We start from the raw sequence: 14,264 nt of genomic DNA on the forward strand, positions 1-14,264 counted from the left end.
AACACTGTTGACCCAGCGATGAAACCAGTGATTCATCCCCCACTACCAATAAAACTAAAAGGAAAGCTTGAAAGAGAGCTCGAAGAAATGGAAGAAGAGAAGGTGATTGCTAAAGTCACAGAGCCTACAGATTGGGTAAATTGTTTTGTGGTGAGAGAGAAGCCAAACGGACACTAAGAATTTGCCTAGATCTCAAAGATCTTAACCAAGCAACAAAGAGGGATCACTATCCTATTCCAACACTGGAAAAATCACACCAGCACTGGCAAGGACAAAAGTTTTCAGCAAGCTTGGTGCCAGAAATGGCCAGTGAAATGGGAAGCTCGACACAGAATCTTCATTGTTGACAACATTCAACACTCCCTTTGGATGGTACAAATTCCTGCGTCTACCTTTTGGCCTCAAAGTGAGCCAGGATGTGTTCCAACAGACGAGATATACAGGGGTTGCAAAGGAACGGTCGGCATAGCAGATGACATCCAGATAAATGGTGTAGATGGAAAAGATCATGACAACCATCTACATGAGGCCATGGAGAGAACCAGGAAAGCTGGGATTTAGCTAAACGCAGACAAATGCATTGTGAAAGTGACAGAATGCCAGTTCTTCGGAATGGTGTACATACCTGAAGGAGTTAAGCCGAGTCCTGAAATAATCTTAGCCATCTCTGGGATGGAAGCCCCAAGAGATAAGAGAAGTTTCCTTGGTTTGATCCAATACATGAGCTCCTTCATTGCGCACATGCCGGAACATGCAGCAAATCTGCGGGAGCTGATGAAAGAAGATGTAGCGTACCAGTGATCAGTGTCACATGATAGGAGTTTCAACAAACTCAAGAAGGTAATATGCAAGGAGACAAGTCTGTGATACTATCACAGAAAGAAACCAGTCACTCTGCAAATAGATGCTTCCATAAAAGCACTGAGAGCAGCCCTGGTACAAGAGGGAAAGCCAATAGCATTTGCATCCAAAGCTCTAACATCAGCTGAGACAAGATATGCCAACATCGAAAGAGAGCTTTTGGCAGTCATGAATGGACGTGAGACGTTCCACACATATCCGTATGGGAGAAAGTTCGTAGTGGAAAGTGATCATTGTCCACTGGAGCAGATCTACAAGAAAAGTCTATGTAAAGCACCAGCAAGACTGCAGAGGTTACTCTTGAGGCTTCTGAGTTACGGTTTCACTCTGAAATGCAAGCCAGGAAGAGAAATGGTGCTGGTAGATACCCTATCTCAGTTGTCAACACAGCAGAAACACGAGATAGAAGATCTAGGTATAAAGATTCATCGACTAGTGAATGCAACACCTTCAAAACATAGTCAAATTAGTGATGAGACCATCAAAGATGAGGAGTTAAGGATGCCCTCTTAGCAAGTGATCCAGGGATGCCCTGATAAGAGACAGCAAACACAGCCATCAATACGGCAGTACTGGTCTATCAGAGATGACAAATCATTAGATGGTGTTCTGCTCGCCGGATCCAGAATAATCATACCAAAACAATAGAGGAAGAACTTCTCCAAAAGATACATGAAGGCCTCATGGGAATGGAGAAGTGTAAGCTCAGAGCCAGCTCAGCTGTGTACTGGATAAGAATATACAAAGACATCGAAAATGTGGTGTCTACATGCAATGTATGCCAGAAGTACAGAAACTCACAGCAGAAAGAGGAGATAATAGCTACTGAAGTACCACCCAGACCATGGCATACTGTAGGAGCCGATTTATTCACACACAATCAAGAATGGTATCTCATAATTGCAGACTACTACTCAAAGTTCTCTTTTATCCGGAAGGTGAAAGACTTTAGAGCTACAACAATCATCTCAGCAACACAAGTTCTGTTCGCTGAGCAAGGGATTCCTGAAAGTGGTCAATGGCACCCAATTCATATCCAGAGAATTTAAGGAATTCTCTGACCAGTATGGGTTCAACAACATCACCTCATCACCACACTACCCACAAGGACACAGGTTTATAGAAAGACACATCCAGATGGTCAAAAGAATCGTTGTGAAATGCCAAGAGACGAAGGAAGACCCAAACCTGGCCTTGATGTCACTCCAATCCACACCTCTTAAGGCTGATATGAAATCACCGGCAGAGCTGATGAATGGAAGAAAATATAAGATGATTCTGTCAAGCAAAATACATCCTTCAAGTGACCAGGAGGAAGTGAGACAACAACTCACTGAAGCACAGGTAAGAGGAGAACAACACTTCAACAAGTATGCTAAATCCCTACCTGAGCTGTTGAAAGGACAAACTGTACATGCACAGGATCCAATCATGAAAACCTGGAGCTCAGCAAAAGTTGTTGGTGAAGCTGAGACCCCAAGGTCATACATCATTGAGACCCAAACTGGTAACCGAATGAGAAGGAACAGAATCCATATTCGACCTACACCTGAGCTGGAACAACAGAAAAGTCCATCAACAACAACGTGAACATCACTATCCAGTGAGACAAGTGACACAACATCACCTATGCAGCGTGCCAACTCACCGCTGAGAGCAACGTATGCCAAATCTACAAAGATGGAGGCTCAGCATCTTACCAGCCAGGCGATACTGTGAATAATATTTTTAGAAAAGAATGCACACTATAAAAGACTTTGATAAGGCCTTCAGATTATTTCCAAATGTCGGTCGATAATCTTTAGTTTAAAGAAAAGTTAATAACTGGGACAGTTATATTGATATAGGATATTATGTTTTAAAACAAAGAGGGATGTTATATATTCCTATACAATCTGTAAAGTGCTAGGAACTAATTAACTAGGAACCAATTGTTATGTGTAAGTGTTCCAGTGGAGCCACATTCACGGCTGCACTGGAGAGTCATGTGACATGTAACAGGAAACCAGTCTCAAGCAGTCCTACACCAAGCAGCATACTGGCTGAGTGAATAAACAAAGATTCCTGCCTTTCCAAGTTTAGAGTGTGATTATTTCTAACATCTGGGAACCAGAAGACGTAACAGGGGGTTTAAAGATTCAACCATTTGGGTGTGGAATCACATGTAGGTCAAACTGGGCCAGGATTTTCTGTTTTGAGTTGGGATCCCGACATCAGGGTCAAATGTGTGTTCCTACCCAGCATCGTGACGGAACCGTCACCAAGCATTAATTTTACCTGGAGTGGCTAATTAGTGGCCAGGGGGGTGCTCACTGCCCAATTAAGGACAGTGGATGGGCTCTCGAAGCTCGAGGGCCAATAGAGGGCCCTCCAGCAAAGAAGGAGCTGTAGCCTGTCATTGCAGGTAAGGGGAAGAGAGGGTGTCTCCATCTTGAGGTGCATTCTCAGCACTTTAAAAGTTTTTAAATAATAAATGGCCACAGCTGCTGGACCACCATTGTGGAGCAGGAGCCCTTCCACAGGGTGGCCTGTGGCTGCAGCTGTGACTGGGTAAGCCGCGTTGAGGGAGGGGGCCTCAAAGTCTTCCTGAAGTGCTGGCCCCCTTGTCTGCCGCTGGGAGGTCGTCCTCAGGCAGCTGCCTTGCTCCCAATGCTGTGGGAGTGGGGGGGAGGGGCTGACAGAAAAATTCCAGTCGGCCTCTGATCAGTAACCTTAATTGGCCTTTTCATCACCTTAACAAGCTACCCATTGCTTACAGTTGGGTAACAGTTCCTCCCCCGATCCTGCCTTCCTGAAAATGGTTCAGGGCAGGATCATGCTGGCAATCTGGCACGTCGGCTGGCGGCGTGAAATTATGTACCTGCCCACCTCCATTACCACCTCCATTGGCCTCCAAAACTCCTGCCACAGGTAGGGGTGGCAGATTCTCTTTGCTAAAGGACTTTAGTGAACCAGTAGGGTTTTTCTGACAATCTGGCAGTTTTCTTGGTAATTTTCTGGGGCTAGCTCACAAGTGACTAGTTTTATTGAATTCCGAATTTGCCATAGTAGAATTTGAACTTACAACCTCTGGCTAACAATATCATAACAATTGGTTGGGATACTGCAGTACTGCTTATTTCTTCTGCTGTCTGGAATGAAATAAGCACAAATTATTTCCATATTGCCATAGTTCTTTTTATGTCCCACCACCCAGCTCTATAGTAAAAGGCTTTGTATTCAGGGATTCTTTCCTGCAGGTGGGGAGTGCTTCATGGAACTGCATCTACCACCTTAATGAGCCACGTTATGGGTACACAGGCTGCATATCCCTTCTGTGGCTAGGAAGAAAGTGTTTATTGCATCAACCTGGAGTGTAAGAAGTTGCAGCACCTGTTTCACTTTTTAAGTGAACCTGAACTTCTGGTTAAAATTCTGTTCTGCACTTCTAGGGCTGGATTTTAAAGCCGGCTCAGAAAATGGCGGCCCCAGAGCTGCCACATTCTCCTGCGTGACGGCTTGTTTAAATAGCCAGGATGGCCCACCACCCCCCCCCCACCCGATATCACATGGAGGGGCCGGGCAGTCCGATGCCGGCAATGGCATCAGCTGCCTGTGCGCAGGCACTGGTGCCATTTTTAAAGGGCAGCTAGCCCTGCCGGCATATTGAAATTTTTAAAGATACCACCCCCCACCCCTCACCAAAACTTATCAAATAAAATTCTAACACACCTTTCCCACCCCTCAATCACAGTTACATTAACTATTTGCCCTTCCCCCCAGAACAATTAGCTTTTAAATCTGACCTTCCACCTCCCCCCCCCCCAGACTGCACAAAGTTTAAAGTTCACCCCTTCCCACCATCCCCCTCACTCATTGGCCCAATTTCCCCATGCCCCCCGCCCCCAGCACACTGGAAATCTTAACTCCTTCCCACCAGTATCGCACCAGCTTTCCGCAGACGGGGAATTGAAGGCGCAGGAGTGACAGCTGCCACACTGAGGATGGTGGCAGGCCCGGAAGATTGCAGGTAAATTCATTTAAATTTATTCCTGTCATTGATTTAAATATTGAAATCGAGGTCCCATCGCCTAGCAGCAGGGAAGCTGCCACGGAGCCTCGCCACTGCCAGGAGGATTGGGCCGGCCCTCCTGGCGTCGGCCTCCGTGGCAGGCCTCTGCTGGAATGATCTTCCGGTCCCCCCACCATAGAGCCCAATGTCATGGACTTGGTAAAATCCAGCCCCTAATCTTTGATGTGGGGGAGCGGGCAGGTTGGAGGACCTCCTCATGAGTCTGCTGCTAGGTCTGGTCTAAATGCTATCATAGATTCAGTGGGCTGAATTTAATGATCCCAGCGGTGGGCCTAGTGAAGGGCGCTTTTCTTGTCTGTCATGTGGGTATCCACCCCACCGCAATTATGCAGCGGGTGGCCATTTTGCAGAGGGGAGGTGGAGTCACCTCCAATCACGTGGTGGGGGTGGGAGGCGAGTCGTTGATTACGGCCTCAGATGACTCCAGAGCAGGTGCAGGTGCCATATTTAAGGGTCTGCCAGCCTTGCATTCACTCCTGTCTTCGATACATTGTCAGTTTGGTGCAGCCTCAGATACTGAAGCAGCCTTTGTCCAGATGCAGCAAGACCTGGACAACATCCGGGCTTGGGCTGATAAGTGGCAAGTAACATTCACGTCACACAAGTGCCAGGCAATGACCATCTCAAACGGGGAGAATCTAACCATCTCCCCTTGATGTTCAATGGCATTACCATCACTGAATCCCCCACCATCAGCTTCTTGGGGGTTACCATTGACCAGAAACTGAACTGGACCAGCCACATCAATACTGTGGCTACAAGAGCAGGTCAGAGGTTGGGAATTCTGTGGCGATTAACTTACCTCCTGACTCCCCAATGCATAGCAGCGCTGCTCCGTTGGCTGAGTGGCTAGGGTTCTGTCTGTTCCTGACAGATGCATGGCTGTCTCTTGGCCACATGCCACCTTCCTTCATAGTTCACCCCCCTTAATTCCCATGACAGCAAGTGTTGGCATGAGAGACATCAGATTCCCCAATAGGGGATGCGGGTCGGAAATGAGCAGAACTGTCATAATGGTCTCTGTGCCATTCTCTACCATCTCAATCCTTCCTCTTGCAGGATAAGAGGGCCCATAATAGGAGGGAGATGTCACGGACAGGCAGAGGACTCCCTCATATATATCCAGTCACCTCCTCCAAGGAAGAGGCCTTGGAACTGGTAGGCACCCAGGGGAGCCACGCATTATCCAATGGGGAGATTGGAGTTCCTGTGCAAGAGAGTGAGGATTGTCTCCTGTTGGCATGTGCATCAATGTTGGAGACCCACATAAAGCTTGGTAGACATCAGGAGATCTGCACAGCCTAACACAGATATGTTTGTGTTCTCTCATGCAAGTAGCCATTCACAGTGGTCCACAACCGCAGGGGGACAGTCCTGCACCTCGGAGGAGGACGAGACTCAGAGGATGCACCGTCCCATGACTCTCTTGCACCCTCCACCAGCGCAGGTACTTTCACCTCGGTGGGTACCTGCTCAGCTTTTGAATCAGGGTCACAAGCTGTTGAGAGCACCACATGCACGTGAGCAGCTGGCGGAGGCTGAGACAGCTGAGGCTGCCAATAGTCGGAGGACTGTGGGTGGCCAGGCCCATGCTGAGCCCAGGATGATGATGAGCCTCTGATGTTGACAGCACAGGGCACGCTGGAGTTACAGAGAGTTATAAGGCAAAATCTGACAGAGATTGCAGAGGTCATGAGCAGATGATGGAGGAGTTCATCCACGCCATGACTGCTGCCATGTCTCAGGCATAAGAGTGCATGGCTTCCTCCTTTGAGAGGTTGGCGACCCTCATGGAGAGCCAGATCCCACAGATCCATGCTGACCTGCACACTTTGGCCATGAGCTCAATGCAGCAGTGGCAAGGTGAGAGAAGGAACAGGAGCCTGGATGCTTCTGCAGCTCCTGGTCCTTCTCTGGTGAGCAGAGCGAGAGCCTTGAAAGGGAGGAGGAGAGCTGACAGTCACATATGGGGCTCCACTCAGGGCGCTCCAAGTATGGCAACTGGCTCTTCAACCCCTCCGCCAGTGAGTCCAGCTTCAGCAGCCGCTACGCCTGAGGAGAATCCTGCACCAGTCTTCCAGGTCTCAGGCAAGCAGAGGACGCCCACCGAAGTCAGTACAGGCCAAGGGGCTGCCTGAGCAGCAGCCTGTCTCCAGCCCAGCTGCTGCCATCAGGATCACACCATGCAGGAGCACCCGCGAACGGATTAAAAAGAGCACATAGCAACACTTTTGGTTTCCTGGCTCTACAATATATGTTTGTTGTTAAATAATTAAAAGATCTATTTGTTCTATCTGAAAGCCATGTGCCATTATGCCTTAATTGTGAGATGTTAACCTCCCCCTTCCCCCTTAGGGTTATACTGATGTGACCACAATCCTCATTAACATGCCGATGTGATGAGAGCCCTTGTTCACATATGGTCTCCCAATGTGCACTAGTGTACATTGCATCCGCTCGAAAGATAGGGACCATAAATGCAAAGGTAGCAACAGTTCAGGCATTCAGGTGAGCCTTTATTTCAACTCTCTGAATGGGCACCAGGATGGCTGCAAATGAGTCGTGAGGTTGTTTCTTGCTCTACCCATCTGGCCTGCTGCCTTGATCTACGAGGATGTACCAGTTCTGTCGGCAGAGTCACTCACGGACCTCAGAGTCCAACCTTGATGATGGCCCACCCTCTGACCCATCACACAGCAGTATGCCAACCCTATACTGATACCCCACTCCCACACCCCCAAACGCACATTTCTCCCCCTTGCAGAGTCCTCGGGATCCTGGACCCCCTTGCAGAGCTTGCAGCAATGTGGTCCCACAGTGGCCTCCAAACCCCCCTCTTCCCCTATGCAGCAATGCTCCAGGCTGCCTACCCATCGCGTCAATGTGCCCTCTCGTTTTTGTGCTGCCAGGTTTCACTGATCGTGAATTTGGAGGCACGTCAGTGCTATCCAACGTTCACAGAATCGCTTATCAATCATTAAGCCACTTTTAATGATATTTAAATACATTTAAATCAGCATTTCAGCAATTTAAAGCAGGTTCCTGTTGCATGTACTTTGTACTTTCCTGCACTGACAAAATCTGGAACCGATGTCTGATTTCTGGGCGGACGACTGTGTTGCGATTCTGTACCCCACCCCCCCCACCCATGCCACCATTTCTGCCCTCGAAGGCTGCACAAAATCCAGCTCAGTATGTGCAGAATCTGTCGCTGTCTGTGTTTTGTGATCTTGTACACATCCGAGTGGCCCATACCAGTGTCCACTGGTGTGCACAAGGCCTTCTGTGACAGGTGCACATTGTCGGGTGTAAACTGCATCATAGATGAGGGGACAAAATTGTCATTTAGTTCTAAGCTTTTCTTAGTTGGATTGGATCTTCGGTGAAATGTTTTATTTGTGGTGCCATTCTCTTGAGAGCAGCACATGCAGTGACATTCATGGTTTAAGAAAGAGTTGCATTTATGTAGCACTTTGCACTGGACTTGCCAAAGCACTTTACAGCCAATGAAGTATTTTTGAAGTGTAGTCGCTGGTGTAAAGTAAGAAACGTGGCAGCCAATTTGTGCACAGCAAATTCCCACAAACAGTAATATGATACTCATCTTTAGTGATGTTCATTGCGAAATAAATATTGGCCAGGACATCAGGGGTAACTCCCCTGTTTTTCTTTGAAATAGTGTCATGGGATCTTTTACATCCACCTGACAGAGCAAACCGGTATTTGGTTTAACGTCTCATCCAAAGGATGGCAATCCTGAGAGCGTAGCACTCCCTCAGTACTGCACTGGAGTATCAGACAAAACTTTTGTGCTCACGTCTCTGTAGTGGAACTTGAACCCACAATATTTTGGCTCTGAGGCAAGGATTCTATGGTCTGGGATGGTAGCATGGTGGTAAATTTACTGGCTGAGTAATCCAGAGACCTGGACCAATGCTTGGGAGACGTGAGTTCAAATCACACCACAGTAGCTGGGAGGATTTTAAATTCTATTAAAAAATCTGGAATAAAATGCTAGCCTCTTTACTATTGATCATAAAACTACTGGATTGTTGTAAAGACGCATCTGGTTCACTAATGCCCTTCGGGGGAGGAAATCTGCCATCCTTACGCAGTCTGGCCTACTTGTGACTCCAGATCCACCGCAATGTGGTTGACTCTTAACTGTCCTCTGTAATGGCATAGAAAGCCACTAAGTTGCAGCAAACTACTACAGGAACAAAGCACTGCAGCTAAATATAGCGCATAACAACAGTAACAATAATAGAATTGAACATAGCAGTCCTCATTCATCTGCCTGCCCCATATGATTCACAGCGTGCGCTTCATCCTTCCAATTACTACTAGGTTCACCTTTCTTCCTTCCAAACTTTGCCCATTTCAGCTCCAACCCCAGTCTCTTGCTTTCTCCCAGCTTCAATTACCCCCAGTCCCATTGGCCTGCTACTTAGGCTCACCCTCTTTCTCAGATGCTCATTCTGCATCAACTTTCCAACAAACTGTCCAACCCCACCTCCAACCCACTAAATGATGCCTCATAATGTTCTGCATTCCCTAAGCCTTGAAAAAGGCATGAGAGAGACATACAGGAACCAGTGTGTCACAAAGATAAATGTGTGAGCTCCACAGAAATATTGAGTATAAATAGGAGAGGTGACAAGGGAGGAAAGACAAAGAGAGACTGAAACAATGAGAAAAACAGTCAGACAGAATGTTCAAGGTACCACAGTGATAAAGTCATGAATAAAGAAAAGGCAAAGATAAAGACAGAAAGAGTGACACAAAAATAATTAGGAAAAAGCAAAAGGACGGTTATTGGGAGAGTGAGAGACTTATTTTGTACGTGAGTATTACCAGAGATGAACTAAATTAAAATCATTGGGTGTGAATTTCCACCACAGGAATTTGCTACCATGTGTATCGCGTATAATAATGCTCTCATCTTAAACTAGCATGAGCAATGCCATTAAAAATCCACCAGTATGTCTTTTTGCTTTGACCTTATCTAGCAGCACTCACTTTATTTTCTTGTAGATTGCAGAGAGAAAAATGGATGCATGTTCAAGTGGGAGATATAATTAAGATGGAAAATAACCATTTCGTAACTGTAAGTAGCAATTAAAACTAACTTTCTTTCTCTCTTTTTCCTCTTTCTTTCTTTCTTTCTTTCTTTCTCTCTTTTTCTCTTTCTTATTGAATTTCTTCCCTCCTGGTAGGAGTAATCCTGTCAGGAACTGCAGCACCACCAGAAACTCACTCTACACATCAAATGGAAGCCTTGTAAGGAAATTGCGGTGTGTTCGCAGTAGATTCACATTGGAGGGTAGTTTATCACCCCCCTCTCCCCACTAACCTGCTAGTGGCAGGGAATAAGGCTGACATCCCTAACCAGTATCCATTGTTTTCAATCCTTCAGCCCATTTCTTATCTATTCGCACGTTTTGTCTTGAATCCCTGGAGCTTTGAGCTTAACTGGTCGTCTTCATGTGTAACTTTATCAAATCTTTTTGGAAGTTTATGTGTACAATATTGTAGGGTTTTCCACAGTTCACTTAGGTTGCCATTCATCAAAAAAGTTGTGTTGGCGAGGCAAGATCTTGCCTTACTAGTGTCAGAACTGCAGTGTGGTAGCATAGTGGTAGCCTAAAGCACCACTTCCAGCTCCTGTCCTCTTCCCTCTCCCTTTCATGCCATCCATTATTTTCCCCTCCTGTGTGTCCTTCATTGCCATCTATTCTCCCTTTCTTTCCCTTCACTCCCATCTATTTTCATCTGACCTTGCTCAGTTTTGACTCTTCCTGAATCCTACCATTGATGGAAGTGATTTTAGCCACTGCCACTGTTTGTGGGAACCCCTATTTCCGCAATAGTTTGTTTTATTTGTTTATGGGATGCGGGCATCGCTGGCTAGGCCAGCATTTATTGCCCATCCCTAATTGCCCTTGAGAAGGTGGTGGTGAGCTGCCTTCTTGAACTGCTGTAGTCCTGCCTTCGGTATGCAACAGCAAGAATCCTTTACATTAGTATCTTTTTGAATACTTATTTCCAGTAATGGCTTCTTTGTTGACTGTACAGTTACTATTACAGTCCTACTTTCACCTTGGACTGCAAAAAAGCGATGTAAAATTTCAAGGTGGCCCCTTTCATCTCGAAGTGGTCCCTCCTTTTATGTGTTGACCAGTAATCATCTTATACCCACTTAGCTTTCCTAATCTCTGTCTTTTCTTTTTTTGTAAAGCTTTTATAACTCACATAGCTTTCAATAGTGTCATCAACTCCTGTATTTTTTATGTGTCTTATTCTGAATCTTATTTTTGTTGTAATACCTCTAACTGATGCTATATTCCAGAATTTTTCTGGAAGCTCTCCGTTCATTTGATGTTGTTACAGCTGCAGAGTGGGAGAACCTCAACAGAATATCTATCATTCCCATGTCCTTTACTTCTAATTGAAATTTATTTCATAAATTTATTTATTTCAAGGAGAAGAAGTTGCATTTGTATATTGTTTTTCACAAACTCTGGACATTTCCAAACTACTTTGCAGTCAAATATGTACTTTTTAAGTGTTGTCATTGTTACAATATGAGGAAACATGGCCATCAATTAGCACGCAGCAAGGTCCCACAAACAGCATTTAATAAATAACCAGATAATAGGGGCTCAATTGGGCTGTGCAGCACCCGTTTTTTAGGTGCTACTGACTACCTTGTGCTCGGAAATGGGGTCCAAGATGCAGACACACACTTCCGACGGGGAATGTGCAGGACGCCATTTTGATAAAGAGTTTGCGTGTGTGCACCTAATGACCACTGGCAGCATACAACGCAGGCAGACTACAATGTGATCAGTGTGCAATGCTGATTTGATGCCAGCGCTGCCATTTTCCAACCATCTTAACACCCTGGCTTAACCTTGCACAGTTGAGCATAATATTAAATGGAATGTGTTACGACCAGGTGAGATAGGGGTCTAGGGGTTTCCTCTCAGCCTTTGCCTGGTCTAACTGTAACAGGGTTTTATTTTTAAAAAACCATGTTTTTAGCTCCCCTCCCCTCTCAGTGAATACTTGTTCATTGCTTTCCAATTAAAAGGCAAATAAATCAGACAGATTTTCTAACATTTAAACAAGAAAGGTGGAAGTTTATTAATCTTAAACTCTAATTCGGTTAACGACTATGAGTACGCGACGCGACCACGCCAGCATGCATACGCAATAAGCACACATGCAGATAGGGACAGAAAAAGTAGAAGGAATAAAGGGGAAATATTTGAGGCAATACCTGGTAGTTATTTACGGTCCTTTAAGTTCAATATGTAGTCTTTGGTTGCCAGTAAGCCTTGCTGTTTGTTGGGGCCCAGTGCACACTTCAATTTGTTTTGATGTAGGAGTCTTTTCTCCGTTGAGGTTTAAGTGACTTCAGTGGGTCCAGAGGCTTGTGAGAAAGCGAGAGTGAGCCAGCCAGAGAGATGCTGTCTTGTTCCAGGTTCAGTTACAATCTGCAGTCTGACCCCAAACTGTCCTGTACCTAGTTCAAAAAGCCTGTGACCAGCTGGTTAGTCATGTGACCAGCTGACTTAACCACTCCTGCGTTTGTGGATTCCAAAGCTCTCGATGGAGGGGTGTAGTGCTGTCTCCCACCCCGACAAAATGTGGATCACCATTGCCCAGCCCAATCTCTGTTAATTGAATGAGTGAGCAATTCTTTTGTCTCTCTAAGCACTGTCTCTTCGTATGCAAATGTCCTCCAGCCAAGTTTCTCGTGATCTTTTGTAAAACAAGTCATTTTTTCACTCCAGCAACAGTTTAAATTAATGTTTATATTACAATATTAATATGCCTCATTCTTAGCAGGTGGGGGAGTCTTCATGACAAATGAAATACCCTGAACCAGGGCTATTTCAAGGGATCATGAACTAATTACAGATTTTTGATGTTGGCATCCTTCCATCTACAAGAGATGATGGACACGCAACAAGCAATACATTTAGATGGAGTGTCTTCATGTGGGGCAATTTTGCTCATGGCCAATCATTGAGAGGCAGGTTCTGCCACACATGCTGCACATGAAGTTGCCAGTTTACATTTTGGGTTGTTTTCAGCATTGGCACCTGTTGCCAAACTGCTGCAGCCACTGGTCGTGTGGCCATTTTCGCATGAGGTGCAAACAAAGCAATGTGCATGCAGTGAATGGCACCTTGCGCCATGAGGAAGCTTGCAATCCATGCAAAGCTTTGTGCTCGCTCTGCTTGCTCTGCCATTCAATAAGATCATAGCTGATCTGATTGTGGCCTTAACTGTACTTTTCTGCCTGTCCCCCTGAACCTGTGAACTGCTGCAGCCATAACTGCAACCTTAAAACACTGCAAGGAGAGCATTGCATGTGGCTGTCGAGGTGACTGTGGCTCTTAACTTTTATGCATCTGGCTCCTTCCAGGCTGCTGCTGGAGATATAAACAATATCTTGCAGTTTGCAGTGTGCGGCTACCTAAAGGACGTCACTGAGGCTCTCTATGCACACAGAAACAATCTAATCTTATTTCTTGTTGCCAGGAACAAGCAGACAGAGCGAGCACAAAGGTTTGCATGGATTGCAAGCTTCCTCATGGTGCAAGGTCCCATTCACTGCATACACATTGCTTTGTTTGCATCTCATACAAAAATGGCCATTTTAATGAACCAAAGATAATTTTATTTTCTCAGTGTATAGCTGGTATGTGACCACAGGCAGCAGTCACCATTCCTTCAATCTCCGGTAGTCCTCTGTGCAATCTGTATTTCACTTGCTAGCTATTGGGTGACAATAATTATATACTCAGGACATGGCTTATGATTCTGGTCTGGAACCCATGTACATGTGCACAGCAGGCCTATAATGAGAGCCATGCTGCCACAAGGAACATTATAGAGAACACCACTGATGTCCTAAAACAATGCTTCTGCTGCCTGGACCACTCAGGAGGAACTCTGCAGCACTCAGCTGAGTGGCTGTCAAAATTTGTGGTACAATGTTGCATGCTGCACAACCTCGCCATTATGAGGGAACAGCCCTTGCCATCAACTATCAGGCAAGAAACTCAAGAGTATGAGGAGGAGGTGGAGGACGAGGAAGTGCAACAGGAAGTGTAGGAAGAGGAAGGGAAGCTGCAATGTAGACAGCCCTGTTCTGGCCGGGCTGTACCTCATCAAATGATTCAATAGTCACCCTTCCATCTGTAAACTTGAGGTCATCCAAAATTCAGCTGCCTGTGTCTTAATTCACACCAAGTCTCCTTCTTCATCATCCTGTGCTTGCTGACCTACATTGACTCCTGATTAAGCAATGCGTCAA

At 45.9% G+C, this 14,264-nt stretch overlaps 1 protein-coding gene across 1 annotated transcript in view; it reads left to right on the top strand.

Annotated features, from left to right (window-relative positions):
- Positions 1 to 14,264, top strand: part of LOC137370639 (probable phospholipid-transporting ATPase IM) — a 440,540-nt gene that overhangs the window by 152,756 nt on the left and 273,520 nt on the right. Inside the window, exon 7 of the mRNA XM_068032731.1 lies at positions 9,968 to 10,040. Coding sequence (XP_067888832.1) covers positions 9,968 to 10,040 — 73 coding nt within the window. The remainder of the gene's footprint in view (positions 1 to 9,967; positions 10,041 to 14,264) is intronic.

This window comes from Heterodontus francisci, chromosome 1 (genome assembly GCF_036365525.1).
Source record: "Heterodontus francisci isolate sHetFra1 chromosome 1, sHetFra1.hap1, whole genome shotgun sequence".
Taxonomy (NCBI): domain Eukaryota; kingdom Metazoa; phylum Chordata; class Chondrichthyes; order Heterodontiformes; family Heterodontidae; genus Heterodontus; species Heterodontus francisci.